General features: G+C 41.2%; 1 protein-coding gene across 1 annotated transcript; it reads right to left on the bottom strand. All coding sequences in view use genetic code 11, as the record gives it.

The window, feature by feature from the left end:
* Nucleotides 1–784: 784 nt before the first annotated feature.
* Nucleotides 785–20998, bottom strand: EGR_01928 (Potassium voltage-gated channel subfamily H member 7; the record flags this gene model as incomplete). The annotated part of the gene is made up of 10 exons (XM_024491177.1): nucleotides 785–1201; nucleotides 2541–2566; nucleotides 3021–3308; nucleotides 8281–8522; nucleotides 14362–14516; nucleotides 17436–17690; nucleotides 19535–19714; nucleotides 19799–20187; nucleotides 20233–20607; nucleotides 20923–20998. 10 exons carry the CDS (start codon nucleotides 20996–20998, stop codon nucleotides 785–787), a joined length of 2403 nt encoding a protein of 800 aa, XP_024354320.1.
* Nucleotides 20999–21107: the final 109 nt, after the last annotated feature.

Here is a 21107-nt window from a genome sequence, read left to right on the forward strand (position 1 = left end):
AATAAATCAAATAAATGACAATTGGTGCCAGTGGAATTATAAAACATCTAGATTGTGGTGGCCAATTCTCTCCTAAGACCGATCCTAGTAACGGGCTTGACATCTTAGAAAGTTGAATCAGCTAATTTCGTATTAAGATTCTACCACACAGATATCCAAACTATGCATATATCTACTAGATTGGAATTTCAAGAAATATCAAAAATCGAGTAACAGAGAGGCAGTAAAACATATACTCGAGATCAAAAGTACCAACAGCAAGTGGCAATTGTGAAACTCCTTCGCATGACTCGTGGAATTTGTTTCAATAAAATGCGAGTAAAAATTATTTACTTAATATATTTCAACCTTTTTGAGTAAATATTTTCTCCTTTGTCTAATTGATGACAAAGGATTAAGTGAGTATGGCTTGAAACACGTCTTAAGCGGCATCCCACTAGTCTGATTGTAGCCTCGACATCAACCTACATGACCATGAGAGATTTCAATGTGGCGGAAAATGTTAGCATTTTCAGTCTTCTATAGCAGACAGAACTCTGCGCATACTATCCATGTCTGTAATCTCCAGGTAGGCTTAAAGCTATCTCCTGGATTCAATTTTCTTGCAATTTCCTTAGAAGCAACACCGACGGAGAATCCCTCAAAGATGAAATGAGAACGAAGAGTTTTGAAAGGAAAGGCCTGTTTTTCCGAAACTCTTCTGAAGTTATAAGATAAGGGGAATTTCTCAACTGCCCAAACTGACAACACGGGAACAAGTGAATTGACGTAGCATCTGTAGGTATCATCGGTCGGTGGCGAACACAAAAATAGGGCAGCGGATTGCGTACAAAAAGACGGAGACGACTGACTGATAAGAGTATGCCAATTCCACCCCTCTCCTCAGCGCATGCGTTTTATTTGAAAAGGCGTTTTGATCACAAGTGCAGACTGCCGCCTCCTCCATCTGCTGATACTTATTGCAGGTGCTGGAGCCATAAAGGCGGCTGCTTTGAGGCAAGGGCGCGGATGGGAATTCTGCAAGGCCGGCTCTAACAGAAGGCACCGGCAAAGTGCTCAGCTTATGGCCATCAAGACACCACAACAGAGCGGGGCAACCAGATAAGCAGCAAGCGGCAAACACATCTCCGTCACAGCCCAGCCAAAAAACCCGCCCACTTTGTGCCACGTGACCGAGAGAGGAACAGGTGGGTAGACTGGACTGGGGAGAAACACGTTAAACCTTGATTCGCAATTATCAACACTACAGTGAGACTCGGCTATCCCAATAATTCAATGACGTTCAAAGCTAAGTCAAAATTATGACACACCGTGAAACAAGCAGAAGTAGCGAACAATAGCGGTTGTGATCTACTACTTGGTCAATCGCCTAATTGTACCAAGAGGTCAAGTTAGCACTTACAAATTTCGGTAAAATAAATCAAATGAATTTCGTAAACATTTTGTTATTTTCCCAGGCTCTAATGAATGTACCGAAACCAGCTGATCTGCACATCTTGATGAAGGTTGGGAAAATGGAACTTTGACAAAGTGGAATCTTCTAATTACTGTTGAAATAAACAAACAATGGGTTTTATTTATTTAGGACTACCCATTAACCCTGGCCAATTCATGTTTGCTACACTTGGCGATGGCTCATATCTTGAGCTGCCATGAGGTCTTGGCAACAGCATCACTGACTTGTTAACCCAACTGGAGTAAGTAATCACCGTTTTGATGGATTTTGGGAAATGCGATTCCGCAAACGGTAAAATTTAGTTTCTTGGTCAGCATCCTGATTTAAATCTAGTCTGCTACGTGGTTCAGATCATGTTGCTTACACATCCAGTCTCCAATCTGGAGTTTTAAGAGAGCTTCGTCAAAATGACGCTTAAGCATTCTTTAGAGCTCTTAAAAATCCCATCACAGCGAGGTCGAATCCACACTCCACAGAATTCATCATTCAGCTAGATAGGGACAGATCCCAAAACGCCACATGCCTAGTCTACCATATGATCCAAACAGTGCCACCCAGACCTCTGGCATCAAATCTTCAAAGTCTAGATTCGTCTGTGAAAATAAATCAGCACTATCAAAACAGGTACAGGGATGTGGATAAATAACAACTGGCTAAATCGTTAGTTGAATAAAAAATTACTTAAGACCCTAGAAGGGTTTTATCAACTAGATATTAATACCATATCTTCGGGGACGTTCGAAAATGCATTGAAGCGGACCGTTGAATCCACTTATTGTATGCCCTTTGTTCACCCCTAGGGGAAATGGACGATAGATGGCTGAACAAAACATGATTGGATGGTAACTCAGTCTACAACATGACGCAGATCAGACCACTTCCTCCTCTAGCCTCAAGTCATTCACACTTTGATGCATCTTCGGAAGTAACTCGAAAGCAATGAAACGTATAGAAGGAAAAAAAAATAACAGTCACCGATTTAATGAAATAGAAATATTTGTTGACACTGAACTATATTTTGGAGATTCTTTAAACCACTGGCACAAGCATATTAAAGTGGGTAGGCATTCATGTGTAGCCGCACCTTCGAAAGCAACTCAAGAGCATTTGCTCAAGTGGAGGGAGGAGCGTAGCTACACTCTACTATCTTAATAAGATGGTTATCATTACATTTGCGGTGAAATCAAAGGAGACCGTGGCAAACGAATGGCTTAACACAATTTAAGAACTCCAGCTAGCTCGCAGAGTTGCAGTATAGCCGAGAGTGAAATCCATTTCTCAACATCTACTTTAATCCCTCCAATAGAGGCAGATTCTGGCCAGCATTGAAACGCATATACATTTACTTCAAGGAATGCACCGATGCTTATTGGCAGTGAAACAGATTCAGGAACCAATCAAACAAATATTCACATTTAGTATGAGCTCGAAAAAAGTTTCATCATGAAGATAAGCGTGGAGTAATGTTTTCAACGAATTGAAGGGAATGTGTCGATTCTTATTGTTGGTACATTGCACCAGAGAAAGGGATTACAATAGGCGAAAAAAAAACAATTAAACGCACCTTCAAAGGCCCGGGTCGTCTTGAGCATGGTCTTGTAAACATGCATGCAAATGTCCGACTGGAGGCACTCGGGGAAAGAGCGTTGGACGACACTCATATCGATGCCGTAAGTGTAAGCCCATGCGTGGATAAAGTACTCCTCCAGCCGCTGCCTCAACTGTCCCGGAATCTGGTGGAAGCGGATGAACTCCTTGATGCGTAGCATCTGGGCATGGTAGCGCGCTGTGCCGCTGTAGAGCCGCTGAATGATGGCACTTACGTTGCCAAAGATGCTGGCGTACATAAGAGCTGAAAAGCGTCGAAGGAAAAAAATGGAGAGCCTTCCGCGTCTACACCTTTGGGGAGCAGAGAGCTTCTAAAAAGTTCAGGTGGTTTTTAAATCCTCGAATTGTGAGCAGACATGCCGACATCAATAGTGTCGTAGTCCTGAGAAATTGAATCCTCTCAAACATTGTCGTCAGATTCCTTAGGGCTTAGAATTTGAACTCCTAAGAACTTTTTTTATCGTAGAAAAGCAAACATTGCCGGCGTTGGGAAAACGCGAAACTTCAACGCGGATGACGGGGAGCATGTCGTGCCACCCCACTTTTCCCACGAGATCACAAGACATACTGTAGTTTGCATCCAAACATTTAAGACGGAAAATTTTTATTCCTTTGAGTAGAATCTGCGTGAACAAAGAGCGAATGGTGGGAAATATGCATACTCACGGTATCCATGATGCTTTATCATTCATTTTTTTGATAGGAACCACTTTGTCAATAGAACTGTCAATAAAAACTCCTTCAATGCTGCCACTCGACCCTTCGGAATTGAAAAACACAACCCCTTGATAAAACGCTTATCCTGCTTCATCACAGAGAAAAAGGTAATATGGTTGCGGAAGTCGACAGAAACCACAGGAAAGAGATGAAGACAAGGACGCTTCCGTAATTCCATACAGACTATATCCAGCTATTTAAGAGGATTATCAAGTCATAGATCGGTAAAGTTGCTCGGAAAAGATCTCTCAGGCTTCAGCAAGATAATGGTTTTTCTAAAAACGGCATTCACAAGTGAAGATTGCAAAGTCGAAGATTTCCATGATCACGTTTCCCATGAATTCAAAACTTTAGATGACTGCTTGAGGCGTCCTTGAGAGGATTGTCAAAAAGAATGCTCAAAACACCAGGAACTTGTTGATATCTTGCCTAATCAACACTAAAGCTGGCATAAAAAACGCGTAAAACTAGTCTGAGAACCGCATCAAGGGTGGTGCTGGTTTCATATTTCCCGACCTCATTATTAAATTCGACAAATGATGAACTGGAAGTTTAAAAATGCAATCCACTTCAACTTCAGCGATGCTGCATAAACAAACATAGAAAGATTACTCCGAGTATGGGATTTACTAATTCCTTTCAACCAAACGATTTGAAAACCCAATGTGAAGCTAAGACAATCGGATGGATTATGCCGGTAAGCACCAAAACTACCTGTGTTAGCATCAACCCTGGGAGGATGGGGGGTATTAATAATCTAACCCAATTTTTTAATCCAAAACAAATAAACCCGAATCGCTATAGGTCAACAATGAGGATTTCAAAAGAACTGACATTTCAAGAGCACAATTCCAATAACTGGATGGCCGGATCTTGTTACTATGACAGCGGAAGTAAGTCCGAGTTTTTCCCGCCGAAAATAACTAGGATCGAAATAACCAGACCCCAGGCAGTTAAGATTCGCAATGATAAATGGCGAAGTTAGAGCACTCATAGAAGGCCTACTTCTTAAGGAGATATTCCAGTGGATAGAAAGTTCAATCTTGTCATTGTGGAAGAATGAATGAGATTTTGATGCGGAAACAGAGAAAACGTGTCGCTTTTTACAGATAATAGCCTCGAACACAATGGTATCAAGACTGGAAAGTACTCGTTTATCTGGCCTAGGGACAAAACTATGCACTTAAACCATTGGAAAAGGTTTAAAAGGAACGACCATTTTAAGCCAAACATCACTACTGGGATGTTATAAATTATGAAAAAAGGATACGAAGACTTCCAACCACTGAAGGAATGCGTTCCACAGTTAGAAACCTCAATCAGATGATAGAGGAGAAAGAATACTCCATTTAGACTTAAAGTTGATCAGAGAATGGTTTGTATATGCAGTTTCAGCTGGATAGGTCTCAGTAAAGAAAGAGGTCGTAGTCGTTTGATCAGGATCATTGCAGGTGTCTAATGGAAAGATCAAAGGGCATACTAATTCAATAATTCAAAAGTAAGACTACTAGGAAAAGTAAAATTCAGCGGGTTCTTCCTGGTAAACATAAAAAATAATGCCTAAAACATAAGAAGAGAGACCGATCCAAGAGTGTTGGCGAACAGTCAACAAGGATTTCAAGGAGTCCATAATTTTGATAATGTGTCTACTGACCAGGAAGCCAGATATTGCTGGGACATAGATAATTTAGGTGCTTTTTACAAATCGAAATCTCGAGAACAATGAAAAGGGAACAGTGGTATGGCACCCAGTCCTCTATTCAACCAGCAAAGTGGTCCTATGCGGAGATGGAGACTTTCAATGGTCTGACCTAGGGGGTATTAAGAGGGTAGTAAATCCCTTGGGGTAATGTGAAGTAAAGCAACAGAGCAATGATTAATAGTACACCCGAGGTGAATCGGAAACGGGTACTAGCAAATCAATCAAGGCCAACTGGGAGAGGACAAAGATAGAGAGTTTAAAGGCTATATAGGGGTGGATAACTCTATCATTTACTGCAAATGTATTGGTGTACATTCACAGGCAAACGTAGATGGAGACAAATCGCAAACCTCCACCTCGGTTAGCCGTAAACCAATGTAATTTGTTCGGGGAAAAGCATTTTCCAAAAGCCAATATCCGTAGATGATGCAAGAAGAACCAATAGTGCATCGTTAAGCAACAAAAGGATGTGTATTTTAGTTGCCTATTCACGCGGACCCTTCAGTTGCAGCAGTTTGACTACCATACTGGGTGGCATGGCGTCCTGTTCCTGTCATTTGCGCTAGTAGTCTCCCAGCCTTTCTGGAGGTTGATTGACTGATGTTCCCAAATTACGTATCCAGATATGATTGAAGCACCAAATGCGGTACCATACGGTATAGGGGACTGTCAATAGCACGGACGTGGAAGTCAGTAAACAATCATGAACAGATTGGGCAGAAATGATCAATCCAGCCTTGGATTTCTGACCGCATTATTCCCACCTCTTCAAATCTCCTAAATTAAATTGCATACCCTAAATATTCAAGTGCATTAAAAAGATTCCGTGGTTAAGCTCATCCATCTATTCATCCAAAATTGCCTTCCTAGACTGTCTGAAAGGACAATGAAAGTTGCTCTAATGACGAAGTTGTTTGAGATGAAAATTACTTTTGGGTCAGTCTTTGCAGACCTCAGGGAAGATCAAAGAAGTATTAAGGGATCCAAGTAAGTTTCAACTGGTAGCCCTTTCAGACAATGAAGTCGAAAGAGATAAAACCATTAAATAGCTGGAACAAATTCATATCGAGGCGAACAGCCAAAACCCATGTTTTCTTCCAAATAGGACTAAAATGCTCCACTTAAGATAAATCTAAGAGTTTAGTCTTTTTTAAGGAAAAGACAACACAGACTAAATAAAATCAGTTTGTTGTTGCAGCAACGCATGTATCAAAAAGAAAAGTAAATTATTTTAAGATGAAATCGCAGTCCTTCTTTTATAAGGCAGTACTTGACTATGAATGAAACACACACATTCCATCATGTCAAATGAACAATATGGGGAAACTCCAGGAAGTACTTTGACGGTTTATTGATATATAATGCCTTGAGATGAATAACAAATTGTGACACAAAGTGCTGTCAGAACGGCAACGCTCAAAATGATGCAAAGGAACTAAAAAAACCCTCTTGGCCGTGAGAATGCCGGTGTTTGAGGACGTTTACGGTCAAAACGTAGGATTCTGCGCCACTGCGATTTGTGACTTGAAAAACCTTTTGACTACTAAATTATCGAGGAAATTGAGATGAGAGGTCATTTTTAACATAATTTTTTGCCTATTGCGATTCATAGCAAATATAAACACTACAACCGCTCAATCCACTGGGTATTGGAGAAACAGTGTCACTTAAAAATTTAGACACTAGCTAAACACCGTAGCAGAATGAAAGAAACTTCAATTTTACAAAGATAGCCACACCGACTTTTTGGTCATCCGTCAATTCGCTTATACGCTGGTAGAACAAATCATTTCATTGTCACTTAACCGAGTTACAAATCATCGGTTCTTCCCAACTCACACGCTTCTTAGTTTCTTCAGAGAAAAACACATTGATGCCAGCGAAAGCAAATCCATTCGGAGAGCTCAGCCTCTCTTCCGGTTAGTTGGACAATACTACACCAAAGTGTTATAGAAGAAAGCTATCTATTGCAGATGTATGAATCCGCAGCGGGCCATGATCAAGAGACCATGGAGACCGCATCACCTTTTGACAAACGTGACAATTTCAAGTTTTGCAATGGCTACTGCTAACGAAGGGAGAGCGTAGGCGAATAATGTAAATCGGCCTCAAGGAAGTGCCTCCATTGAAAGAATGAGAAAGGAGAGAAATGTAGACGTCTCATCATACGCAAAAGTGATTAACACACACAATGCCTAACAAATTATTCTCTATGCCACATTTTGCGATAAGAAATAACGTGATGACAATCATATGATTTTTGCATTCGCCTCGCAGTATGTAATCACATATGATTGGCTTATGAAGGTCTAAGCCGTCAGGAGTGACCGTCGAGAACCTCGAGGATGACAATTAAAAAGAAGAAAATGGTTATGCAGAAATGGCATTTGTTTTGAACAGTTGACTTAACTATGCAGACCATTTTGACCTCTCCCAATTCGACCTCCGTGTCAGTATTCTGAAGTCCTGGTCATATCACCTCCCAGATTTTCTATGCATTAGCAATAAAATCACCACACTCGTCTGCCCCACGACGTCACCAGGGGTAACCGAGGCACCAGAACCTTCCCAGTGTTTTATAGATATGGACAGTTCAGTACGCGGCGAAAAGCACACCGCTTTCTCATCATCATAAATTAAAAGTCTACGGAGTCTACTCGGCTTTTGGATACGTAACAAGTAGGATTTGCTGAAACTTGTGAACCCCGACAGGCATAGTCTTGACGCGTATGAAGGAGTGAGTGTTTCACACGGAATGAAAAAAAGAGAAGTAAACCGTTAGAGCAACAAGACTTACAACCAACAAGCATCACCACAATAGAGAAGATCTTCTCCGCATTGGTGTTGGGACTGACATTACCAAAGCCGATGGAGGTGAGGCTGGAGAAAGTGAAGTAGAGCGCGGTTATGTACTTCGTCTGTAAAGTGGGCCCGGAGCAGGGACTCTCATTGTAGAACTGTCGTGTCTGCTCCGCCAGAGTTGCCAACCACCCGATCTTCGTGGAGCTGTGCTGGTGTTCCGCGTTACCGATTGCGTACCTGTAATAAATAAAAGAGAAATTAGCCTCCACAATACGCAGAGCTCTCTAACAATTATTTTATCTCTCACTAGTGTGGTGGAATGATAAATATGAGCATTCAACTAGGACAGTCATCTCCCACATCTGCTGCTTCCGGAGGTGTCCCAATATCTCCTGATAGAAGAAAAGTACCACTTTTCACTGACATCAGAAGATGCCTGGTGTAGATGACTTAAAGCACGAGGAGTCACAATGGAAGGACTACCGAAACGGCATCGGCTTTTGGTAACTAGCTTACTCTCAAGTTCTGGGTAGCAGAAGGAGGTCAAATTGAAAAAAAAATTACTTTTAAAGAAGAGCTTACAAAAGTAGCATCCTTATGAGCTGATGACACATTTCTATGTGCTATAAGAAAACTACGTGTCTGAAAAGCTATACGAAAGGAATGTACACACTGTAGGAATGTTTCTAATGGACCTCACCTAACGGAGGTCGTGATGTCTAGAAATTCCATCTTAAACCACGGCATACACAAGCATTGATGAAAAAACGGAACTCGCGATTGATCACAGATCAAAAAACTAATCGAGAAGACCAAAGCAGGCGCTTGAAGCAGGACTGCGCAGCGGAACCATACTTGTTCCACTTGTGCAATTGAATACGCAGGCCTTTGTAGTCTCTCGAGGCATAGACCTATTCTGATAGTCTACCAGGGCTTCCATATCCCAAAGTAGGGTTATTTCCATATTTCTATGCTATACAATATCATCAAGAACAATTCAGGCGTCACACCAGACCAATAAACCAACAATAAGAACCGAAATCCAGTCGCATATTCCAAATGGCGGTTGTTAGATCTTTTAGTTGGGAGAATTGGAATTAGAAGGAATAGTTGACGTAGGATTGTCAATACCACTCGCCTGGGAGGAAGTGAAGTTGTAAGTCACTCCCTTTCTGATTCCCAAAAAGTGGTCATATAGTGCAAAATCGCCTATGCAATGGGATCTATGCGAGTGATATGATCATGAGGAGTTGTATCATGACCGCGTGCCCGTAAACTTCCCCACCTTTTTATAATTTCGTCAAATGATTTCGACAAATATTAAAAGATGCAAAAGTTAATGAAAACCAGGCTTTAGGCCACAAAACCAACATCACTAGTTTTTTAGCTGGCGAATACTAGATTACGACAATTATTTTGCAATGAAGACACACTTCGAAGATATCATTCGGTCTAAATCACGGGATGGGATCTATTGGGCCATCCATCCTCCTTACCCTCCTGGTTGCCTCGAATGACCCAGCACTGTGCGAGTAGCAGTCACATCAAATCTTGCTGCATTCAAAACACTTTTGACTCAATTCAGGTCACATACATGACCTTGAAGTTTGTTTTGAAATTAATAATGTCGGCCAGAACAGAACTTCCCACTTCAGCAATCGACCAACGTGCTACAAAATCACTAGCCTACAAGAACTTTCCAAAAATCAACGTGCGTTGGTATATCCAGCTGTCTGTACCATTGTAGTAGCTTCACAACGGTATTCCAGAGGAGACTGAATTCGAATACTCCTTACTCGTAAGATGGTGACATTTCGGTCTAAAGGTTGTAAATATTTCCCTTTTCCATACCTAAACCCAAGCGTTGAAAATGGCAAAGGTTGTCAACAGCCGAATTGAATATTCAGACCAGTCAATAACCGATCACCTAGGATTTTAAAAGACAAATGCCCACATGTGAGTTTGACAGAAGAGCACCTCACAGCCAATAATGACCTCGTAACCCAATTCGATGACTCACTAAAGAATTAGAGCATCTTCGTTCAGAGGATTAAATCCGCCCACTTACTGAAAGAATATTACCCATCATGATGCGATGGAGCAGGCTCAAATGTAACTCTTAAATGAGCTCTAAGCCGCCAAAGCATCAGTCGTGAAGCAAGACTAATTTGCCTCGCAAAGCTTTAATAATCCTCACACCTGTAGCCTCAATATCAGCGCCCTATTGGACAGGAGCTGCGAAAAATCAGGGACATTATCGTTATCATTGGCCGAATTAAAAAGCATCCACCTATGCATAAACATTAAGGCTCATCGTGTTGCTAATGGAACATTAAAGTGACGTCAATGGCGTCGCAATAGAATGCAAATGACACGCAACCAATTCAATTCTCACCTCTGTACGGTTTGCTTAGATCAATGGCTTCTCCAAATAAGGCCTCCACTGTGAGATTCAGACCATTTTTCCCAAACAGTACACGTAAATTTAAACTTTTGACCTTGAAAAAGAAAGCGAATTTTATGCTGTCAAAACTGTCAAAGTCATTCTTGAGGTGGCAGAACAGAACTCCGGTTCCTTAACAGTTAGGCTTTCAGGTGACTTCCTTCTCTTTTCTATAAATTACTTTTTGATGGAGGGTTCCCTGTAAATAAGCACCAATCAGACTTCCAGCAATGATAGTTTGGAACTGTCTAAAAATTTAAATAAGTGACTTCATATTCTGGATACATGTGTGGCATAGATATGTATCATCCACCACAATTCTTTCATTTTCAAGCATTGTTTTTAATACCCACATTATCCCCTGAACCGCTAAACTGCCCGAACAACACAGCAGTTGTTTTGAAAACAATCCAAAATAGTCGCAGTTATGATAATATGATTTTATCTTTCATCAACGTGAATTGAAGCGATAGGTTAACATGTTTGTCGCCAGGGTTTTTGTAAAAAGTCAACCCTTACGAACGATAAAATATGTGCTCCCTATGTAATAATTGCGCTGCAATGATACTCGGGAAAATTAAAACAAACCTTTATCTCCAGATTGGGAATATCCTACGTCTCCTTATTGTTTGAAGTGAATTAGTGTGTTCGCCATGGGGTCCGGTGTGAAAAGCTATCATGAACTGATCAAGAGCACGTCGTACACTAGTGGCACTGATAGCGTACTGTTGAGGAATGTCCATTAAGAAAGTTCACTCGTAAAGTGAAGTATCCACAGGGCCATTTCGTGTCGTTCCTGCATTCTGATATCTTTTCAAGTTGGCACGCTCCTCGGGGTGATTTCAAAAGCCCATAATGCAAACTGGGTCCAAAATTTGTTGCAACTTATCTGCCTAGACGGTAACTCTTGCAACGGCCTAATGCCATCTGTTTTGGCTAACATTCATTTCGGCAGTTGTCACTTGACTTGGCAATAAGGAGGTAGGTGGTGACTCAACAGGCCTTGCTTTTCCAAAGATGTAGAATTTCCGCCTATTTTGAGAGTCAATCAGGAGGAGCGGGAGCTGTAAAGAATCTTGACATGGTAAATTAACTTGACAGACGAATTGAAAAAACATTTGTTTTCGCAGAATAGTGGCCCGTGCTGTTCCTTGCCAAAAAATTACCTCACGTGGATATTTTTTTCATCGCTTTTTTATTTTACCATGGAAATTGGCTTTAGTTTTCACTCAAAATCAATTCAACCCTCAACTGGATAAGTGTACGAAATCTCGTAATTGAGGCCAATACCTCCGTGCTTACTGGTATTCCTGCAACCCATTTTCTTCGCAATGGGGATCGTACATTTTGAAGCGGACATGAGACACAAAATACAACTTAAATGAAGTCCACTATGCGGGAACACGAAACTTCTACCGACGATGTATACTTCATTGGTAAAAATGGATGATAAGGTGCCGTCGGAGTAATGCTTGCTCGACAACTCCACTAACAAAGAGTGCAAAAATATCAACTAAAGTAATGCTATACCTTTTTATTACACAAAAATGGACTTAAAATCAATCCGAGAGTCCACATTTAAACGGAAGAGGCAGTTAAGTCCTACAATATTAAGGGAGCTCCTCAAAGATCTTAATGTGTTTCAGGAAGGCCCCTCCACCGCCGCCTCATAAAAAGGGAATACGAAGATCTACCTCCAAACTCTAGAGACGGCTATCAGACCTGGACTTGAAAAAAGTGCTTCGAGAAGACCCTAAACGTTTCAACGAGACCAAACCTGTCAACCAGTATGCGTGACCCAGGGATGAGTTGTCATTTACTTTAACAATACCGTTACCCGTGGTGTTTTAATCCCCTAACCTTTCCTAGTACTAATGTTCGGAGGACAATCAACAAGCATACCTACGACATTAAGAGCACATTCGTGTCTGCTAAAACAGGTTTTACGACTGGCATGGATAAATGGCGTCTGGAGAACGAGAGTAATCATTACAGAAATTATATCATAGAAGCAATCAAATTTCCATGGGAGTCGATGTGTGCCAAATTCTATAACACTACTTCTTACCACCTACAATCTCCTTCACACTACAAATCCATTCCCTAATGGATGACAAACATCGAACATTTGGAAGAGGACAAGGAATACAAATCAACGGCAGTTGCTCCCGTACCTCCAAAATTCAAATAAACCTCTGTTTCTTTCCTACCAGTGTCCTGAACAACTAGACAACACCATGATGGCATCGATCAACCAGTTTGAACACGGTATAGGCTTAAAGTCAAATAGCCCAATATGTCGACTAACACCATAGCTGCATAGTTACTGCGGTGAAGTTAATCGACAATTTAATCAAATTCAATGGGTTTATTTCAGAATGAAGAAACCAGCACTCGCCAACCACAGAAATAACCCGACCAAAACCCACAAAACGCGCCCACAAATGTCGTTTTTTTTTTCAAATTTATGATAAGCCAAAGCTTAGGCATGTGAATTCCCGCTCAAATCAAGTGGTCAGACTTCAGCAGCTACCAACGCGTATCAGAATGATATTTAGTGCACACTATGTGCTTGGCTGCGTGGGCTATTGCAGTATTCAGCGCTCCGACTTCCGTGTTGTTAGCATGGAAAAAAAGGTGAGTGGCACAGTGTCTACGCCATCCAAACCACTGATATACCGGCCCTCCAGTAGATATATAATTTTGCTACCCCTAGACTCGTAGGCCTTATATCGCCTTCGGGGGATAACTCGAAGGCTATATGGGAGTAGAGGGGGAAGAAGGGGAGGGGAGCGTTTCCAAACCCACAATCCCTATTTCGCCGGATGGATATTATCCCGGTGCGTCGTGAAAAGAAACACGTAAAGTGAATGATAATCTGTGGTGGCTCACAAGAGAGGGGCTACAGAAGAAACATCGAATTTCGGGAGTCATACCAATCCCAAACTATCTATAATGGCCAGTGATGAAGCGAAACCACTCTTTAATGATTTAAAATCATTCTTTAAGACGAGCTTACTATAATGATAACGACAACAGTGATATGTAACCACATTTTGAAAACTCGATATCCTTCGTGGAGCGAAAAGCTGCGTAACGTAGATGGACGACTGGACAGCACTAACGTGGAAACATAAATTGAGAGAAAAAGTCAAAAACGTAATTTGCCTTAGAGATTACCAGTATTATTAAATATTGCCGCTTTTAGCTAAAGGTTCCAATGAAAAGCGACTTGCACATGAAATACGCCTGCCTTAGAACATCGTCCAGCCTCAAATAAAGCATGAGAATCATTACGCTCTCAAAATCTCTCGATGATAATAGTGAAATCATAATATGAACTTTGAACTCATTCATTGTGAGTGCTGAAACAGAAGGGTGACCTCGGAGGATGCCAAAGATGGCGCTCAAAGAAATGGTCCCCATTCTAACCATATAAAATGATTACCTGGACCTTCTCAGTTTCCTGCAAATCAACACGCCTGTAGCACAGAGCTCGTACTCAAACCATTTGCCATTGGGGTCTCAGGTCTTCCCAACACCTATAGTACATGTGTCCGATAGACTTGTATACCCTATTATGCCATTAGAGCTAACAAGGGTACCACAGGTCAAAAGAGCTGAATGACTCACCAAATGCATGCCAGCCAGTGAGCGATGAGAACAAAGACGGAGGTGAGGAGGACGAGAATTGCGGTGCCATACTCCGAATATCGATCCAACTTGCGCGCCACGTTGATAAGGCGCAGTAGACGGGCCGATTTCAGCAGTCCGATTAGCGCAGTAGGCTAGAGGTGAATGGTAGAAGATACATTTAGCCATGTGGACTTCATGCTGGTGATGTGCAGTCTTATGCCGCCTACGCTACTTGTATCTTGGCCCTTCTAAGCGTCAATCACGAAGCGACTTCCAAACTTGCGTGCCTGTAACGCCTTCAGGGATAAATAGAACGCTACATGCAACACAGGATTGATCAGCATTAACAGTCGAGACACCTCCAAAGAGGTGGATGGGTTACCATGCCCACACCTCCAATCAGGAGGGAGAAGGTGGAGAGTTGCCTGAAGCCGATAGAATCGCTGTTCTGTCCCCTTAACATTTATACTTGAATCCAAGGTTATGGGAATCAGCTTGCATTAGTTAACAATGGGGCAAAATGGAACAAAGACAACAGAGGTTGGCAAAGCTATAAAACTCGTGTTTTTGGGCTGAAACACAAGTTAATGAAAGGGAACAAGCGCAGAAGACTCGTTATAGAAAATAAGCCGTAAGGACAATGATATCTCTATCGAATAGATCAAAGGTATCCTTATGGGTGGCGTTTCAAGAAGCCACAGAGGGCAATGCTGGAAGTGCTAATTTTAGTGCATAAACATTCCTCTTTATTTCCTTGTTTTAGCTTTGTGAAACGGATCAAAAAATGACAGCGTTTACCTTACAAATGATGTGGACGGATTGACAAAAAGCGAAGGTAAAATAGGCAGCATTGAGATGCAAATTTCAAAAAAACTATAACCTTCTGATGGTAACAGCTTATGAGGAGATGGGTAACCCTTCCCACCACTTGCACGGTAACACTTTTCTTGGCTTTTTAATTCAAGACTTTGTGAGAGTAGAATAGAGACGTTGTCGTTTACTCCAATCCTGAATAACCATTTTTCTAGCATGCAAAGTTCTATGTGTGTCAGCAGTTTCGCGATCTTCCAAAGCGGTTCATCAGTAGAATTATTGCTACAAAAGAAGATGCTCAATTTCAAGTCATGGAGCTTTGTAGACCAGACCTTGACAACCAGGGATGTTAATGAAAACAATCTGATACTGTCCAAATACCAGATTTAAGCAAAAAACGCTTTAAAGCAAGGCACAAATTAGACATTACTGACTGAGAATGTACCGGCGTAATTTCAATGCCAAATGGAGTTGTTAATCCACAACACTACGACACTGCCAAAACAAGAGTAAGTGTTTACCAGTAAAAGAAAACGCATAATGGTGATAATGAGATGACAGTGAAATGCTGATGGAAACCCTAGTAACTTAAAGAACGTAGGATTTAGATAGCTAAAGTATTCGTTGTGGTCTTTTAAGATACGTGGGCATGGAGACAGCATGGCACGAAAGCACAATTCTAAAAATTGAACAGAATTGAATTAGGCTGTGAGTTTTAGATTCACTGAGGAGGGGGATAAAGATAAATGGACAGGGACGTTGCCAAAAGTACAACTATGGTGCTTTGAGAATTCGTTCAACTCCGCTTTCTAGCTTTACGGGCACAGAAGGTGCTGCCTTTTTTACTTCTGACCCTTCAGCTCTACCGTACATATCCTGCCCTAATATGACGTTTTCCCTCCACTTCAGAGAAGATTCGAGGCTCTACGCAGACTGGTAGGCACTTGGGAAATATGAAGAGACTAAGTAATTTAACGGATTTTGATAGCGTTTGTCCAGAGCTGTGTACAAAAGATGAGGGAGATAGGATTTCCGATTAACACACACCTAAGAAATGAGCAACATCGAGCAACGAGAATACTATATCGGAAATTCAAATCTCGATTTGATAAAGCAATTAAATATTTAGAATTATTACTGTTGAAAGGCCAACATCGTGGGCACTAGCAATTACAAAGTGGAAAGGAAATATAGTCTCCACTCCCGAAGTCCTTGGAGTGGGGTAGGGAAGAGATGGCTATTTTCTTACGGACGGAAGTAGTTTAAATCCCATCGCATTTTACATCACATCATTTTACTGAAGCAACACATTGGAACAAAGCAAATCGCAGTAGGAACAGAATCAAATCTGGTGTTCCAAGGAGGAGAAACTAATGACCTTTGAACGTCTGTAGAGCAGGAAACCGACTCCTGAAACCTTCAAATCGTTTCAGCAAACCCTAATTTTCACAAGTGAATAAAAATGACTCCGTAAAATCCTATACGGGCTGTTCAAGGTTCCAGAAATGAAATAGAACTAAGGGAAAAAGAGATCTGTTTATTTTGGGAGCAGAAGGTTAACACACCGAAGAAAATGGTTAACACAGAGAACATTAAGTGAAGACTCGCAGCGGCAGAGAGGCTAAACCCTTGAGGGAAATTAATGATTAGCGCTAGCACCCACCGAAGAGAGAGAGCTATGGCGATAAATTAAATCCAATCCAAAGCTCCCTTTAACGCATTTCAAAGCGCGTTGATGAAGGCATAAAATAGTCAACCTTATTTGTTGCAGACGATAGTAGTTCAAATGAAAACATTTAAGACACTTTTTGATCATACAAATTTTAGGAAATTAACTCTTTAGGGGGAAGTTGATTACAATGGGGAGAGGTGGGATTAATTCAAATCTCATATTTCAGGGAGAAAAACTCGCCACTTTCGATTAAAGTATAAAATAGGAAGCATTAGTGTATCTTAAAAGTAAGAAGAAATTAGCTATTTTCAAAAACTAATAATATCAGTAGAAGAAAACCCTCCACAAGAATCGGTGAAAATGTCAACAAAAGCTCATACAAATAGAAAAGAGGTCATTGAGTCCCACTCAACAATATCAGCCTTGACACTTTATTGACACAACTCTAAAGCCTATGAATCAGGGAATGGATACCCATTCAATAGTTCCTTACAAGCAGCATACCAGCATACCACATGGAAGAAAGGACCTTAAAGATATGAGGAATTTTTTATAAAGGAATGTCTGAATGAGGAAGGTGACATACCTGTTTTTCCTGCGAGCGAAAGAAAAGCGCATCAAAAGGGATGGCGGCAACGAGGTCGATGAGAAACCAGCCCTTGAGGTAGTGTGTTGCAATCTTCTTGGGATTGGAAACTACCTCGTCGTTTTTATTAACGTAGGTGGTGCGAAAGTTGATGATAATGTCACATACAAACATGATGTCCACCATTATATCCACCGTACCCAGAATGGTCCGATGACCTGGCGATCTGCGGTGAGGGTGGGTGCAATTGAATCCCTTTAAGACAAGCAACGAATCCAATCGAGATACTGTCTCTGATGCTTAATTGGAACATACAAAACGGCACAATTTTCTAATACTCCAAAAGGTATGATATAAAGGAAACATACAAATGAAGGCATGGACAGTTCGGTTAGCGAATCCCTGGAACGCTTAACTCCTGTAACGTTTATATGATCTTGAATAAACCAAATCGGAGAGTCAAACCCATTTACGCAGTTTAGCGATTGAAAAGTGCTTTTCAGGTTCTGCCGTACCTAAACCCGCCAAGAACGCTAACCTCCAACCACGACTTGTAACAATTTGCCAATTTCAGAATGGGTGGTTTTTTGCTACTGATATGATTGAAGCTATCTAGTCTGACAACATGATTCCTCGATCAGTTCCATCGTTCCAATGAATTTTCGTTAATCCTTCTAACCGCTAAAGCACTTTTGCTTAGATTTTCAAGGAAACGCTAAATAATCTTCCTTAGATATTCTGTTATTGCATATAAAAGCTAATTTCGCATCATTTCAACACTGTATGGTACAGATCGGACGATGAAATGCGCAAATAGTGAACGTACTCTAAGAAGTCGAAAATTGTACAACATTGAAGGCAATGCTAGGGTATATTAGCACAGAAGCGATCGTCCTTTCAAATTTAAAATGTCCAAATATACAACAGACCAGTCATAAGTAACGCACTCGAGGGCCCATGCAAACTTGAAGTCCCAGCACATTTGAAAGTCACCTAAAGGTGTTTAGACGCGGTACTGTTACCAAAACACGTTGAAAAAAGTGGATGGATTGCGAGACTAAGTGAGGCAACTACTCTATGCACTTAAAATGCCTCTAAGTTATTTGAAAGTAGTAGTAAGAAAGTGGCACAGACTAAAAGAAACATTTACCCTTGGATTCTTTACCGTTTAAGATATCAAACACACGCCTATTAGAGAATAACAAAACTGTGTCAAGCCCCAGGAGGGAGCAACGGAAAGCATGAATCTCAAGATAAAACCTGAAACAATCATTACAAGTGATTAAATTAACTTCAAGTGAAAGGGAATTGAACGTGATTGTAAAAATTCACCAAATGGCGCGAAAAGGATATCACAGCTCTTTCATTTTCACGTTTAAAGTATCCATACATTAAGCAGATAAGCACCGGGCCAGCAAGTAAATCGGATAGGCTACGCCCAAATTTTGTACCTTAAGGCACAAATAAGCCTGTAGCAAAACTTGCAAACACAAGTTCACCACAAGTAATCTTGCCTAGTTGATTGTGAAGCTCTATTCGACATTATTCTGAAATCTAGAGATTTACTAATGGATTTAAAGTGCCTCAATCGCTATACTGCGCCAAAACAATGTATGCACTAAGATAAAGCATAAATCAACCACTGCATGTACTTAGGAAGGTCATGCGTTACTTTAGATTGAAATCAACACATCAACACCGAAGTAATGAATGATTTATTAGATAGAGTGGAAGACAAATAAGTAATAAAAGGGTCAAAGCAATCATAAACCAATTCCATAACTGAATACATAAATCAACCTCCTCCCAGTAATCTAACAAATCTGAAGATCTCAATGTTTGTAAAACAGTAATAGCTACTTCAATGGAGCAAAGCAATGTATAAACCATGAGCTGAAATAAAAAAAAACGTTCTCATTATAGTTGAAACTGTTCTAGACAAACTCCAAAAGGTCTTACGATAAAAACCAGTGCAACTTAGTACTGAGTCCATCCATGGAAGCAAGTTTAATAACAAAGGAGAAGAAACCAAATTAAAGATTAAATATCAAAAAATGAGACTTAAAATACCCGAATAATGCCAAAAGTCATCAACACACCTTGTAGTTGAGAAGAAATGCCGTCATATAAGGCGTAAAAATAACTGTGTAGATGACAAGAAGGAGAATAAACCAATCCCACACAGCTCGGATCGGACTGTAGTGCTTGATGGTGTACTTGTGCATCCTTTTTGACTCCAATTTTCGCTTCTCATGAAGGTCCTTGTCCAGTGACAAAATCTATCCCAAGGGAAAAAGCAGAAAGATTAAAAAAACCGATTACTCGCAAAGGGTGGGGCGTAAGACAAGAAACGTTAAGCGTACCTTCGCGAAGGTATCGGTGACATGCGACTTCGCCTGATCCCCATGTTTCCCCAGCACCACCTGAAGGGTTCCCGCGTCACTGAGAACAATAGATGTCTGCGAGGCAGGAGCTGATATAAGCCGGCTCCCACGAGCCAGGAGTGAGGGCAGAGCATACCTACTACATCTTCCACCAAGGACTGCTGAGGCTGGACGCGCACGATCCGTAGTGGACTCAGTCTCGGAGGACTGATGATCAGACCACAATGGTGGCGCATTGGAACAGGACTTTGGACGAACTTCTGACTTTTTGATTGGCTCATTAGCCATAGAGGCACGGGAGGTTTGGACTGAGGAACGAATTGTGACGGAGTTAGCTGTCTCTACACTAAGTGAATCGAATCTAGCACCTAGGATGTCAGGGTTAAAAAGGGGGAGAATACTTGTAAGCTTACTCTTCTCCGTGTTGGCGGGTTCGGACAGGCTTTTGAGGTCGTTGATAAAGAGGCTAGATATTGACATTTTGTGATTGCTTCCAGCAGGAATGTTCTCGGATGGTCGTCGACTGAGAACGACCTCCTTGGGTAGCAATTCATGACGCACGGATTGACTCATTTGGTGGATGCGTTTGAGATTGTTTCTGGGCGGGTCTTTGCCACGGTGGAAGATCATGGTAGCAATACTAGATATACGTCGCGCGCTAGTGCATCGAGTCTGCCTTTTCTCTAGATGAGTTTCCTCGACTGCCTCGAAAAATATTATGTGTAATGAAACGCGACCGAACTCATCTGTGAGTGGAGTAATTGTGACTTCGCATTGCTTAACTTCATCTGAAAAAAAAATTAACCATTGGTGATAATGGATGAAATAAAGTACCTTTTCTAGTGTAGAGACTGAGCTGAAGCTTCGTCTCGCGATCACAAACCAATCCATTAGCCAAGGCCTGAATAGATTCGGAAGATGTTTTTTCTCCGCATAAAAATGGAAAATTCGACGATTTTAGGAGCAACTGCGCTTTGGTAAAGCAGAATAGGTCACAGAAATCTGCACTACAGTATATTATGGGGTGTAACGCTATCTTGGAATTGGTAATGACAAAAGCAGCATCTGCAAGCAAATATAATAACAGCCGAAAATAGACCTACATTGATTGTCGAATTTTTTGATAAGTGTATCGATGTATGTGTTCTTCGGAGCTATGTGACCCCTCCGGACGGGCATGCTTCGCGCAAACGCATGGGTAAGGGTGTCATCTTCAAATTGCGCACCATCGCAGGAAACAATTTTAATTTTCTTTTAGGCTTTTATCTAAGTTAAATAGCTTAAAAAT

Source organism: Echinococcus granulosus (assembly GCF_000524195.1).
Source record: "Echinococcus granulosus chromosome Unknown EG_S00008, whole genome shotgun sequence".
NCBI lineage: Eukaryota > Metazoa > Platyhelminthes > Cestoda > Cyclophyllidea > Taeniidae > Echinococcus > Echinococcus granulosus.